The 15,312-nt window shown below is 34.7% G+C and overlaps 1 protein-coding gene across 3 annotated transcripts in view; it reads right to left on the bottom strand.

Moving 5' to 3' along the window:
• ULK4 (unc-51 like kinase 4) overlaps positions 1 to 14,344 on the bottom strand; it is a 226,361-nt gene extending 212,017 nt beyond the window's left edge. For 2 of the 3 annotated variants that reach the window (XM_074150383.1, XM_074150382.1), the window contains exons 1-9: positions 14,171 to 14,308; positions 11,756 to 11,855; positions 8,719 to 8,858; positions 7,283 to 7,445; positions 4,495 to 4,596; positions 3,768 to 3,851; positions 2,828 to 2,903; positions 2,102 to 2,197; positions 80 to 204 (exon numbers count right to left, since the gene is read on the bottom strand). In XM_074150383.1, coding sequence (XP_074006484.1) covers positions 80 to 204; positions 2,102 to 2,197; positions 2,828 to 2,903; positions 3,768 to 3,851; positions 4,495 to 4,596; positions 7,283 to 7,445; positions 8,719 to 8,858; positions 11,756 to 11,855; positions 14,171 to 14,308 — 1,024 coding nt within the window. Of the gene's footprint in view, positions 1 to 79; positions 205 to 2,101; positions 2,198 to 2,827; positions 2,904 to 3,767; positions 3,852 to 4,494; positions 4,597 to 7,282; positions 7,446 to 8,718; positions 8,859 to 11,755; positions 11,856 to 14,170 lie in introns of all 3 variants that reach the window. The other variant, XM_074150384.1, reaches the window with a different exon arrangement.
• Positions 14,345 to 15,312: the final 968 nt, after the last annotated feature.

Genomic DNA, 15,312 nt, shown 5'->3' with positions numbered 1-15,312 from the left:
ACATAATAAACATGTTGCCAAGATTCACAAAATTCATGGGACACAAAATAATTGAAAATAAGGTAATGAATAATATTACCTATTTTGAAAGAATTGCTTGGTAGCTTATTATTTGCTCTTGAGGATGACAGGTTATCTAGATTTTTATGAGTATCCACTTGTTCTTTGGCACTCCAAGCCACAGATGACTCTCTGTCTTCACTGCTGTGAAATACAAGATATTAATTACACAGATTAAAAAAAAAAAAAAAAAAGAGGTATCATATGCATTATTAGCTGCAATTATTAGCATGGAATATAGCTGTCATTCTCTAGATCAACATACTATTGTAATGTGCTACACGTTTTTTATATTAGTAATGGCAATAATGAAAAAAGAGTTTATAGCAAATGACCTGGAGAACAATAAAAATTCTCTAGCTCACTCAGTAGAACCTGCATGAAAAAAACTAGAAAAGCTACATTATTACCCCATAGTAGCAGAGCTACGAAGAAATATTAAAAGCTTCAGAGACCATTTAATCTTCACAGGAAAAAGTCACAACAAACATACTTCTGATAATGAAGTCTGTAGCCTAGATTTAGATCAATAAAAACTAGCTTTTTTTTTCCTTAATGATTTACATGTCACACAATTGTGAGTTTATTGATTTTGGTTGTTCGGGTTTTTTTAATATACTCCTCTATTATTCACATGGACCTGGGTCCTATAGCCTTTCCTGAAGGGTCTCCAGGATATCAAATATTAATCAAACCCACACTGTGGAGAAAATAGATACATGGACCTCACAGCTGGAAAAGAAAAAGTATTGAGCTTCTTCTGCATGTCAAGCCCATGTCCTACGTTTGTCATATTTGTCAATTAGTGCATACCTCAGTGAATATTTCAGTCATTAGAAAACTCTCAAGAGTAAGGTCAAATAGCCTAATATGTTGTAGAAGATTAAGATTCTTCTGATTCTCTGAGAATTTCTCAAAGATGAGCACTGTTAGAGGCTGACATAAGTCTTGCTAAAACCTCGAATAAATTCTTACTTTGTGGTATAAACTTTAAATCTTGATTTCTTATCTGCCTTGGTGGTGAAAGCAGTAATAAAATTAAAAGACAAAGAGCTGTATCTCAAACTAGAACAAATGTGAATAACAAAAATACTGCAGCGATGGTATCAGAAATAGACGTTAAACAACACAAGACAATTTTAAAATACATAAAAAACATTCAGCATTCTAAAAAAAAAAAAAAAAAACAAAACACACACACCTATTTTCACATTAGTTCCCTAGATTGGAACCTAAAGTATCTTTCAAATATTTAGAACAAAAGAACATAAAAATCAACATTAAATATCCTAATTCAAAATTAAAACCAAAACACAGCAAGGTAACAAAAGTTTTTGAAGAAGATTAACTTCTTAACACATAGAAAGGTATTGTTCAGAGAGCAACAATGAAGAATTTCCTCATGCAAGTCATTGAAGGTTTGTGTCTAAAAACTAGAAAGGTAGACAATGAAAAAAATCACACAATTATTCACAAAAAGTTTGGGTTCTTCTGCATATATAGCAAAGTATTACAAATTTAGAAAAAAACCATTAGACTAATGCATTATGTCATAAGCAAAGAATATGGGTCAGCTGCATTTGCAAGGATATAAGGCTGAACCACAAATCTAAGACGCTGTACTGATAGGCTTTGTGATGCTCTAAGCTTAATGCATAAAAACAAACAAAAAAATCTCAGTAGAGATAAAATTGACCCATATTTATAAGATTCTACAAAAGCTTTCAAAAAATTATAAGTCAAATCACTATGCATCATTGTTATATAAACAAATTAGGAAAACACAAGAGCAGTTAGTTCAGAAGTTCATTTTAACACATTCTGTTGAAAGCAAACTGTGTAATACGCTAACAGGATAATTCCTACGCATCCAAACCTGATCACTGAATGGTGTAAATCTCCATTCACCAGTTAGTTAACAACCTGAAAATCCAAAGCAAAACTCAAAAGCAGGAAATATACAGAATATCATAATAAAAATATATAAATATTTATTTGCTTAGGTTTGCTATAAAATAATTCTTCCTTGAACACTCACTACCTTGAGCTTATGCTCTGGCTGTCTGCAGAATCACCACCACAATGGCTAAGGGATCCTTTCCAGAATGGATGCTGCAATAGGTCTGCCCAATTCAGCCTTTTTAAAAGCAACAAACAAACAAAATGAAAAAGCAGTGGCAAAGTACAGCTCTACAGAGAGATACCAGACTAGGTTTTGAACCCAGTGACACTACAGAGCAATTAATCCTCGTTTGCTTTTATTTGGTCAAATAAGTTTTCTTACGGGACAAACTTTTTGCCTAAAATCAGAATGGATAATTCATGCAACACAGAGGTATGAGACTAATAATGAAGGAAACTGCATAGCCAATCCCAACATGTAAATTATTAGAGCTACCCTATAAGTTATAATCTTATGTTATCTGGCAATATAACTATATCAGCTATGAATCAAAGCCTCATAAAATAGATGTGCTCGTTGCTCTGGAAAAGCAAAGACATCCAATTTTAAAACTGCCCATCATTTCTATTACAAAGTTACATATTGAGCATTAGCAACAAAAATACAAAGATATAATCAATCAAAATATTAATTTTGTGTGTCTTCATGTAAGAAAATGTACAATTTGTTATTTTATGAGGGACTAAATGATTTTTTTCATTCTTTGTGATCTACAAATTACTAGACATACAGCATCATAGTAATTATTTTTTCCAGAAGTGAAAAAAGACAATGTAAACAACTGTCATGGATGAGACAGTTTACCTTTTCTGAGGATCCTTTTGAAGCAAACCATCAAGCAAACTAATGAACTCAGCAGAAGGTTTGTGAAAAGCAGAACCTGTAAATAGAAGCACTTGAGAGCATAAGTACTGGGCAGCAAAAAAAACCATCACACAATGTAGATCAAATTATTACCTACAGATCATGTAAAAAAAGTTTTATTTAATAATTTATCTGAAAAAAATCTGAATGTATGAAGAATCCTAAATATACACTCTTTGCATTTCCAATGATTCTCAACCCCGCAAAAAACCCACCCCCCAAAAAAACTCCACCAACGCTCAAACTAATTAAAATTGCTTATATGTTAAAAAAAGCACCCTCCAGTTATCATATAGCTATTAGCAAGAAATAAAGTGGAACTGAAATCCACTTCAATTGAAATTAAATTTCCCCTAACCATAATTTTAAAGAGGACCATTGCTGAACCTTATTATACAAAAGAGGTTTCCAAAATTCTTATTTAACTGAGAAAGACTCTACTTCTGAGAGCTGAGAACTATGAAATGCACTTTATCCACTTTGAAAACAAAAATCTCTCTTAGAACTGAAACAAATAACAACAGTTTTCATTCTACGGGTCACCATTTTCCCTACAGTACTATGAACTGAAAAAAGCCAATAATATAACTGGCTGATGAATACCACTGATGCCTAGAATGCCCGAGATCAAAAATTCCATCCCAGAAGGTAGATTTACTTTTAATTCTTAATATTAAATGATATGCCTGTTTGTCAACAGGTAAATAAGCATTCATCACTAATGAGGAAAACCTTTTTATCAAAGGAAGGCAATGCTGACATTCACATTGGACAGCTAACTGATTCCTGCAATCAGCCCCAGAAAAAATACTGCAAAACAAAACTTTAATTTTGTAAGTGTTACTCTGATTCAATTCATTGAACAGTAACAGAACATTACCCTCTGGTACAGGTGGCAAGGGATCCTCATATAAAATCCTTTCAATTAATTCAGAAAGGCTGTCTGAGAAGAATGGTGGTCTTCCTACAAACAAACAGAAGTGTATTTCACAGATCAGGCAAACTTCAATACTGCTGTCAGATGCAATGATATACTATGAGCTCATTTTCCTAAGGAAATATCCAAAGAAATAAACACCCTCAGCCTGAATTCTATTTATCAAGTTCTCTTGTCAATTTAAATACAAAATGTTAGATTAAATTCTTTTAGCATGAACAGCAAAAGAGACCAAAGAGACCAGGGAAAGAACAGGCACTAAAGACGGCTTGATGGAGGTCACCATGATAATCCTGTATGAATTGGCACCGAGATAACAACAGGAGAAGGTCTAGGCAGAAATCTCAGTATCCATGTCCTGGTTTCAGCTGGGATAGAGTTAACTTTCATCCTAGTAGATGCTGTGGTTTGGATATAATATGAAAATAATGCTGATAACACACGTTATCTAAGTTGTTGCTAAGTATTGCTTATATTAAGTCAAGGACTTTTTTCAGCTTCCCACAGAAGCTTTTTTAAGTAAAGTTAGTATATTCTTCAAGAAATCTTTAAAGCACGTCTTACATTTTTCTATATCTTAACTTCATAGAAAGCTAACAAGAATTTACTCTGGGACCACAACCTATGTTACCATTATCACGGATATTAAATAGATACACAAACTTACAACCTGTGAACATTTCATAAAGTAAACATCCCAAGGACCACAGATCACTGGCTTTGGAGAAGTCTTCTCCCTTTATTGCTTCTGGAGCTGTGTATAATGGAGAGCCTACAAAATACAGTATGTACAATGCACTTTGATTATTCACCATTCATGCACTGTTGAACAGCAATCATCCTGTTCAACACTTCAAACTTTGTCTCCACGCTTCACTGTTATGGATTATCTTCACTTAGTATATGAAAAACTGAGATGCCAAATATAAGTAGTCTCAAAGAACTTCTCGCTATACTTTTACTGGAATATGTAGGATTCTACATGCTATTTTTGTTTATTTCACTTTGATTAACCAAGCTGGCTTGGGCTATACTTTTCTAAGAGTACTAATCCAAAGGATGTTTTGATATATCTTGGCAGCTTCCAGAGCCAAACAAATTGAGCAGAATCGTAAACCAACATAATCCTCATGAGAACAACAGAAATAATTATGTTACATCAGGTTTTATTATTTATTTTTTTTTTAAAGAAGAGCTGTCCCAAGATATAAACTTTCATGAAATTAGAAAACTCTGTTAAAGGTAGCCAACTGGATCATTGATCTAAATTAGTTATAGCTAATTTATCAAATTATAGCAACTTATTCACAAACCCTTTTCACGAAATTCCTATTTCTACAGTAGTTCCCATCTAACTCATTTCTCAAAAATATCTAAAAAAAAAAATTACACAACCTCAGCAAAAATGTCAATTCCATAGTCCTTTAAAAAGCTTATTTTGGATTCTTTTGTTCTTGGGTTTTATTTTTTTAAGTGACAAAAGGTCATTAACCATACACATCAACACAGCTGTTCTGAAAGGCAACAGGAAAAAGATTAGATTTGTATTTCTTCCTGAATAAAGATCTGTTCTTGGTCTTAGTATTTCCAGTACAGACATTCTGCAGGAGACAGCAAAGTATTAAGAAAGCTCTGTTCCCATAAAATTTTGCCAAGAATTCCATTGTTCCCAACAACAGTAACTGCTATTACCACATCCGTATGCTGGAAATAGAGGTCTCCGAGATGGTCTGCAAAGCTCACTAGTAAAAGATTCTGAAGATTAAAATCAAGTTTCTGAATTTTTCTTATTCAATGAAAAAATAACATAGCGTTTTCATGGATCTGCCTGTTGAATCTAAAGCCCAATAACTTTCTCATACTTCAAGAAGAAGTCATCATTCTTAGGTAAAAGGTACTGAAATAGCTGAGCCTCAAATTAGAAATTACTTGGACCATTTGCAGCAAAAAGGGCAATGAAAGTACTATGTCAATAAAACAATGAAAACAAGTATCTTAACAATTGTTAAATGGGTACCTAGCAGCAGTGCCGGGTCTCAAACGTAAGAAGCAGCAGTTCTGTGTAATACTTACTGAATTTTGTGTATACATTTAACATGAAGTTAACCAAATTTAGTCCTGGACCTTACAGAGAGCATCTGCAGCACAGACATTTTAAAAATGTATAAATAATTCCATACCACACCTCAAATTTTTCTGAAACAAAACAGGATTAATTTTAAATCACTTCTTTTCTTTATCATACTTCCAATATCAGTTACTTCTTCATTCTCCAATTACTTTATAATTGGAGCACAAAAGGTTGCAATTATGCAATTCTTTAGCTACTTCCTTTTAATTTTTTATTTTTTTATTTTTTTTTTTAAATAGACTGCCCTATATCAACTAAATGCCAGAAATACAATTTCACCAGTTCGGGAAGCCAGTGACAGTTTGAACTCTGAATAAAAGGTTTAGCGATCTTCTTATTCTTCTAATTTTACTACCTGTACTTAGTTGATGAAATGTAAAATGCATCAAGGACCAAAGGTATTTCACAGGATTTTTCCTCCCACCGTAGTATTTATCAAACAGCAATTAATAATTAAGTCTCCTCAGCAAACCCAAACCAGGAATTAATATTTTGATTAACTTCAGGTCTCATCCATATACTCAATTGGTTGGGGGGGAGGTTGTTTGTTTTGGGGTGGGTTTTTTTTAATTCTTGAAATTTTACTTTTTTTTTTTTCTACAAAGGAAAAAAAAAATCAAAAGCCATTTATAAAATAATGAAAACATGCTCAGGAGAAAAAGACAGTTTGTACATTGAATTGTACTGCTGGGATGTGATGTTAAGCTGCAAAAAGAAATTTAAAATAAGCTACCTTCAGTTATGTTGTGTTGAAAGTTTACAGACTGTAGTCTACTTGTTTAACAATCATCTACATATGAGCTTCAGTCCAAAAATAACCTGAAAACTATTTACAAAAAGCAGGAAAAGAATACACTTTATGGCAGACAGAAGTATATTTTTACCAGCTCTTAGTTAAACTGGCTTTGTGAAACTTAGAATTATGACCATGCACTTTTAAATAGTTTCTTTTCTTTCTACTCACTTCCAGGTGCTGTTCCCTCTGTATGTTTTGATCTCTTTGAACAATCTTACTTATAAGCAAACTTTCAATTTTGAGCTTACTTAAAAATTCCCCATATGCAGGATATGTAAAGCCTCCTTACAGAAAATGTACAGATCATGCTTTCTGTTGCAAAGACACAGGCAAACACATTAAGCTTTACAAATGATAACACAACAGAAACAATTCTTCCGTTTCTCTAGAAATTTGGTCAGCCCCAAGAGAACAATGAACAACTATTTTATTTCAAGGTCTTCTCTCCAAATTACTGCAAACAAAGGCTTTTTCCAACTTGAATTCTGTTCCTTTGGTGTACGTTAATTTTGGCTAGTAAAAATATCATACCTCGAAATCTGTTTTTCGGACATCTTTGTGGAGTGCTTTCACTGACATCTCCTTCACCTTCTTCAGATCCAACTAAAGCAAAAAAATCTTCCAAGTTTTCACCATCCACTTTAGCCAAGCAAAAATTACTGAATTTCAAAGTGCCAGGCCCTTCCAGCAGAATCTAGAAGAATAAACATAATCCAACATATAAGTATCATATACTAAAACAGATGACTGCTGAAAATTCCAACTCAAAACTTAAATTTTTTTCCTTTAAGTCAATACAGCCTTTTTTCTTGTAACAAGAAAAATAACAGAATCTCACAATAGAACCCTTAGGAAGTTTAACATGCACTTTTGTTAACTCATTATTAAATCTAAATGAACAATGATGTTACTGCAGAAAAGAAAGTAGGAGTAAAACTGTGTAGGAAAATGAAAGTTTAATAAAAAGAAACAGGAAAAAACTGAATCTTTCTAATTTTATTTAGCAGAAAATTCCAAGGATTTTGTCCAATGATCATGAGACTTTTCTCTATGTGGTCACTGCTTATTCTCACAATTAAAAGCTTCATAATCCCAAAAATGCTGTTGAGAGATATAGCCTATTCAGTCAGATGAGGGGCAAGGGGAAGCAGTCTTACTTTAGCATTCTGTACTTCATGATCAAAGGAGTACTTTACATCAACATTCTTTTTTGGAAGAATACAGAGGCTTTATTTATCCATTACGCTTTATTCTTTTTTTTTTTCTTTTTTTTTTTCTTTTTTTTTTTATTACTGCCTTTGGACTCATAAATGACAGAAATGGAGTATAATTGGTCAGGACTACAGATCATTAAGAGAAGGGCAACTCGATCACAGATCAAGATCAAAAACAATTAGTGTTAAGCAAGAATTTTTGGTTATAGTTATGTTCTGGTTACTACATAAATTAAAACCAAACACAGACTTTGGCAAAACTATATATGTTACACATACACAAAATCAGAAACTACATTAAGATTTTTATTTTTATGACAGAGTAAGACTATAACTTAAATGGCATTTGGAAACAATAGAGGTGGTTATTAATAAAGAAAGTTTAGTTAACTTCACTTCCTCATTAGCATTTTCTATGAATTCAAAATATTCTGCAGCATGACAGAATAGGTGTAACAACAAAGTTATATGTCTGAAGACAGAGAACTAAAATACTTCATTAAATCAAACCCGTACACTAAATCAAAGCGAATCTATTACATTGTATCAAGTATACAACAGGGAAAGAAATCAATTAGATCATAAAATAATAAGCTATAGTCTGGTCTCTAATTGCCTTCATATATATTATAAAGCTCAACTGGCCTCCAGCCTGAGGTAAGCCTCTTCCAAAGAGAAAAATGAAATAATGAATTAAACATGGCATACAAAGTTACATGCAGTTGTCCCCTAATAAATAATACTCCTTCTTACCTTTCCTGGTGTCAGTTCACAAAAGATAATTCCAAGCTTATGGATATGGTATAAACCAGTAATCAAATCAACACCAAATTCTCTCACTACATCCTCAGGTAGATGTTCATCTTGAGCAATAACAGATTCTAGAGAACCACCTGAAATATGTTTACACATGTAGCAAGTGAATATAAAGAAGATGCCATACAAATCATTCCCAAATACATTATACAAGCTTCTTCAAGAGTTATCAAGAAAAAATCATTACCAGTAGATATAAAAAGTATTTTATTGAGATTATCCAATAGTTACAAAATCCAAGATGTAGAGGAAAAAAATACATCTATTTCCAATACTGTGACAAAAATCTTAATTTTTACTACAATTAAATTGAGTGCATGACTTCAGAATTACTTTAATATTGATTTATTTTACAAAGGAAACAGAAGAGAAAAAAGAGACCCAGAAACTGTGTCACGTCACAATGTAATAGCCCTTAGTGGGTTTATTCAAATTCTTTAACCAAATCCCTGCTGCATAAGTTAAAAGAATAAACAATACCAAGAGCAGGTTATCAACTTCTGTGAACAAGTGCTAAAGCTAATGACATGCAATTTTCCACTGAATTCACAGACAACAAAAATAGTAAAACTGGGTTACGTTCTGGGGTCCTGAGGTCAGCATTATCCAACACATTTTTTTGTTTGTTCTTCACACATAGTACAGTACTTTGACTCATGTGCCCCAGTTCTTTCACTTTCATCCTTTCCTCTCTCTCCTTTTTCTTTTTTTTTTCTTTTTTTAAGAAAAAAAGACTTTTAAAAAACAAAACAAAAATATGCAGGACTGAACTTTTACTTTGCAGGTTTCTCACACAAATTCCAGCTTCCTGGCCCAGCAAGTCCTACTTCTATCTCTCTGGACTTCTCATCCTAACATAAGACCCTTCTCTGTCCTTCCAAAATCACCATGCTCCTTCTCCACTAAGTTCCAACCAACCTTCCCCCTGTTTTTGATCAGATTACACCTAACAAAGGCTTCCTAATAACCCTCTCGCATACTCTCTATTACCCATGTCCTTCCCTGGGTTCACATTCATGTTCTACGCTTTTCCCTGCTGATTGTTACTGTTTCTCTATCCTTGTATCACTCTTCTTCCCCCATCACCTACTTCCTCAGATCCCACTGATTCTCAGGTATGTCAGACTCATCCCATTTGAGTCTTGGACTCATTTCCCACAAACTCATTGCTCAGTCTTTCTCCCCCTTCCTGTCCCAGTCTCCTATCCGAATCTCCACATTCCCATCTCCCTCAAATCCCTTTCCTCAATCTCATTTGGTCCTTTATGACTCCTGCACCAAACTTGTTCCCCTAAGACTACAGTTTCCATTTTGTGAATTATCTATGGGTTTCCTGGGTTACTTATATTCCTATTATTTATATCTTAGCCAAATCATGCACATAAAAAAGAGAAGGACACATTTAAGTCCCTGAATGAAAACAGGGATTAGCAGAGTTTTTCATAGAAAAGGATACTAGGTATTTTATTCCTTTGCTCAGTAATTTCTTTCAGAGAATAGCAAGACTAAAAGGCCTGTCACCACAGTATTCTCCAAATTATTCAATACTGCTGAATATTAAAGTTATTTAAGCCTTTTCAGTGCTGTTTAGTAAATAAGTCATTCCTTTAAAACCAAGCCCATATTACATAGCTATAGTAAAGAATTTTCCATCATGTTTAATTACTGGGATTTTTAATATATTTTACAGGACCACACATATAATAATTCCATAATATGACCAAATACACAAAGAAAAGAAAAATCATGAAACCAGCAACACAGAAGTATGCTGCATGTGATAACAGAAACTCACTTTGTCACCTTGACACAAGTGAGAGATCTTCCATATTTCAAAAGCCATTTTCAAGGCTCTACAAAATTAATAAGAAAGCCATGTCTTATTCTATTTATAAGTTAGCTTCAAGACACTCTCCTTGCAGCAGACTGCAATACTGCGAGGTAAAAATACATTATAATTGTTCAAACTGTACTTAATAAAAGGCTGGCTGTCTGATAACTTAAATATGTGCCCATAAGTTAGACTGAGCAAATAGACCAAGGGCTCCATATGAGCCATTAACTTCACTTTTAATCATTGAAAGAATGACCTCAATTTTTTCCAGAACTTGTAGCTTCTCTTTTTCAGTAATTTTTGAAATAGAATTCTGCATAGAAAAAAAGGCTGTGTGTAATATGAACTTTTACTATGAAACAAACTTCAGATACCAGTATTGTAATATGCATCACTTCCACAATTGGCCTTCTTTTCCTTCCACGTGGAGTAAAGCACACTATCTGGAGTTTAAAACATGCAGTCATCACAATTAGAGAAAGCTTTAAAAGATTTCTTTTATTAAGAATGATGAGAACCTATCAAAACTCAGTAAAAAAACTTTATGCAGTTTTGAGTCCTCAGAGCTCCCAAATGAAAATCTTAACATAAAAGTCAAAACGCTTCTACTGAGGAGGAAGAAAACTTATATAATTTACTACTAGCTACAGAAATGCCCGTTGACTAAAAAATTAATTTGAACATAAGTTGAACAATATTAGGTCATTTGTACATTACAAATTTATTTGCTCCTTGCTCTCTTTATTATTGTGTGCTATAAACTGAAAAAAGAATGCCAAAGCTGCCAGTCCTTAAAAAACTTTTCAATTAATTTTTACTTAACTACCGTCCAACAATTCGTTTTTAAGCTTCCTTGATTATCTCTATCTCTTCAGCTATTCAAAAGCAACATTATGTCACATCAATTAACATTTAACATGCATACACAATGAAGATGAGAAATGTGACTTCAACTAATTTCTGAAAGCGTTTCCAGAAGCAAAAACATTTTCAGATATAAATAGGACTCTCAAGTTAATAATCAGATAATTATTAAGCTTTTTCAAAGATGTAAGTATTTGTTTTGGAGTAACTGTTCTAAGAAATCTCTTACAAATACTCCCTCTAAAATTTTTTATAGAGCTTTTGAGCTTATCTTACCTGTGCATAATTCCACTACAAGCCAGAGATGGTTGCTTGTTTCATACCATTCATGAAACGTCACTATATTCTTGTGTCTGATTTCATGAGTCAGACGAACCTAGAACAAAGGTTTTAACATACTTAACTGAAAAAAAAAAAAAGCAATATATTTGAATTTACAGGGAGGAGGAGGGAAAGACAATACAAATTTACTCTAGATCAACTACTTGTTCTCTTACCTTTTCCAGTGCACTAAAATTTTTCTCCAATTCAAACATTTCAGTTTTACATGTATGTTGAGGAAAGAACTTTTCTCAAAGACCCTGCCCAACTCACCTGTTTTAAAAATTTAGGGAAAAAAAAAAAAAGGAAGTTCCCCAACCCAAAATTATAAGCACTATTTAACCTTCTTGCACGACTAAAACAAGAACAAACTGGCAATCAGAATTTGGAGTCAAACTTACATTCCTACTTTCTCTTTCAATGAGAACACAAGTGTGAGACAGTATGGTGAGCACAGTAAAAGGAAGTAAAAAGAAATTTTTCCATCCTTCTTAATCTTATCAGGCAAGAGCAATCATTCAAGGGTTCCTGGAAACCTATATTTTTATCAAACCTACGTGGCCTAATCTCTAGGGAAGCCTCTGTATCTTCTCGGCGTGATATGTAAGGTATTCCCAAGGGCTAAGATGAATACACTTCTAAGAACAAAATCTCTAAATGCATATTCATTAATCACCCAACAAATTATAATAGAAATTTATGAGAAGAATATGAAACCGTACCAGGTTTGCACGGCAAGGTTTTGGTTGCAGGGAGGCCACAGAAGTGGCTTCTGTGAGAAGCTGCAAAAGCTTCCCCCATGTCCAATAGAGCCAATGCCACCCAGCTCCAAGATGGACCTGCTGCTGGCCAAGGCTGAGCCCATCAGAGACAGAGGTAGTGCCTCTGGGACAACGTATTCAACAAGGGGGGGAAAAACTGCTGGGGAACAGCAGCCAGAGAGAGAAGTGAGAGTATGTGAGAAAAACAGCCCTGCAGACATCAAAGTTAGTGAAGAAGAAGGAGGAGGTGCTCCAGGTGCTGGAGCAGAGATTTCCCTGAAGCCCATGATGAAGACCATGGTGAGGCAGGCTGTCCCCCTGCAGCCCATGGAGGGTAACAATGGAGCAGAGATCCACCTGCAGCTCATGGAGGACCTCACGCCCAAGCAGGTGGAAGCTCAGGTGCAGTGGAGGCTATGACCCCTAGAGTCTGTGCTGGAGCAAACACCTGGACAAGACCTGTGGCCCCATGGAGAGAGGTACCCACGCTGGAGCAGGTTTGCTGGCAGGACTTGTGACCTGCTGGAGCAGTCTGTTCCTGAAGGACTGCACCCCATGGAGGGGACCCGCACTGGAGCGGTTCATGAATAACTGCAGCCCATAGAAAGGACACACATTAGAAAAGTTTGTGGAGGACTATCTACCATGGGAGGGACCCCATGCTGGAGCAGGGGAAGAGTGTGAGGAGTCTTCCCCCTGAGGAGGAAGGAAGGGGTGGCAGAGACAATGTGTGATGAACCGACCACAATGCCCATTCCCTGTCCCCCTGTGCTGCTCAGTGGGAGGAGGTAGAGAATTCAGGAGTGAAGTTACACCCAGGAAGAAGGGAAGGGTAGGGGAAAGGTGTTTTACTGTTTGGTTTTATTTCTCATTATCCTAGTCTGATTAGATTGACAATAAATTAAACCAATTTCCCCAAGTTGAGTCTGTTTTGACAGTATTTGACAGCATGACAGTAGTTGCTGAGTGATCTCCCTGTCCTTCTCTCGACCCACAAGTCTTTCGAAGTATTTTCTCTTCCCTGTCCAGCTGAGGAGCAGGAGTGACAGAGCAGCTTGGTGGGCACCTGGCATCCAGCTATGGTCAACCCACCATAGAAACAAAATTTATCTAATGGAAAAATAACATATTTGAAATGTCTAACTGTATTAATTACAGCTTCTTTTCCAGAAAGTATTGTACATTGAAAATTTTGCCAAGCTTTTTCAAACCAGAATTGATTTACCTTAAACACTATTCCTTCATGAAAAATTTATTATTTACTGGAAGGTATTACTACCACTGGATTTGCACAACTGGCAACAAAATAAAGCAAACCACTAGATGCAAGGAACCGTTTTTACAAGTTCTCTGATATATCATAGAAATAGTAAGCCTGTAAGCATGGGTTTATGCGTGTGTCTTAAACAACAATAACATTAGATGAAGAAATAAATAAAGTAAGACACTGATTACAGTATAAGAGTTTAAAATCTTAAGAAGCTGATCTAAAAGGTGACAAACTCCATGTAAAGAAGCACGTGGTATTTTTCTTTTATGTTACCTGTGCTACAAGGATTTTGCAAGCTGTATCTTTTCCCAGATTTAGCAGGAAAAAAACATTACTTACCCAGTTTGTTATTTCAGCTCTTTTGCATTTATCAGTGCAAAGAACAGCAACAAAATTAATTGTCCCCTTTCTTCTTCCTTTATAAACAACTGTCTTATTTCCTCTTCCAATCTCCTCATACAGAATGAAGTTCTCCATACGTAAGGATGCTTTACAGGCAATGGATTTGAAACATGGAATTAGTCTCATAAACAAATAAACCTTTAAAGAAAGGGGAAGAGGTGGAAAGCATTCAAATATAATAGTCATTGATGTATAGGATTTACCCTCCCGATTCTTAAAAATAGAGATTATATACTTCCAACAAGATCAAACTTTACAGAAGGCCTCCTCTCAGAAAATGTGATAAAAATTTTGAACAGAGGATACTATTTTCCACTTCCAAAGCTCTTAACACATTCAAAGAGTTAGAGGGCCAGTAGCCACAAATTATAATTATTTCATCTGTAAATAAAAATCATACTACTAAAAATCATACATACTTTTATGTTGTACATAAAACTGCCATCCAAATAAAAAGAGTCTATGCTGAAAGCCTTGCCAAGTAATATTGACATTTCTGCCCATGGGCACTTCAGGCAAACGTGCCCCTGCAACTTTCCACAATGTAATTTAAACCTGCCAAATAACTGATGTCATCAGCATAACTGAAAAAAACACAGGATTTTGTGACTGTTAGTGCTCCTACCAATGCAAAGCTGAATGTAGCTTTACCAGTTGTAGGACTCTCAGCATTAAGGATTTTTCATGGATAGATACAATTCCTTGCAAGTACCAGCTGTGTAAATTTGTTGGACAATGCTATATTGTGGAAATCAGGGAGCTCAACAGAAATTTAATTGATATTTGTAACTACAATTTTTGACAAGAATTGTATATGCTTTAATTTACATACTGAAACAAATGAAACAATTGCTATTTGTTGCAAACCCAGGAAGTGACATTTGCATAGTTAAATAGTTAGACACTTGTCATAAAAGCCTGTTTAGTCCTTTTCTTCCACAATTATTTTCTCAGAGAATACCTGGAGCAATGGGAGAACTGAAAGCAAAATACTGAGACAACTGTAATACACGAGAAGAGTTCCGTGACAGCTTTTCATCCTGCTCCTCAGCTATTCCATGAGCGTGGACATACAGAAT

The sequence above is a fragment of the Numenius arquata genome, chromosome 7 (genome assembly GCF_964106895.1).
Source record: "Numenius arquata chromosome 7, bNumArq3.hap1.1, whole genome shotgun sequence".
Lineage (NCBI taxonomy): Eukaryota > Metazoa > Chordata > Aves > Charadriiformes > Scolopacidae > Numenius > Numenius arquata.
This window is presented reverse-complemented; position numbering and strand designations above follow the sequence as displayed.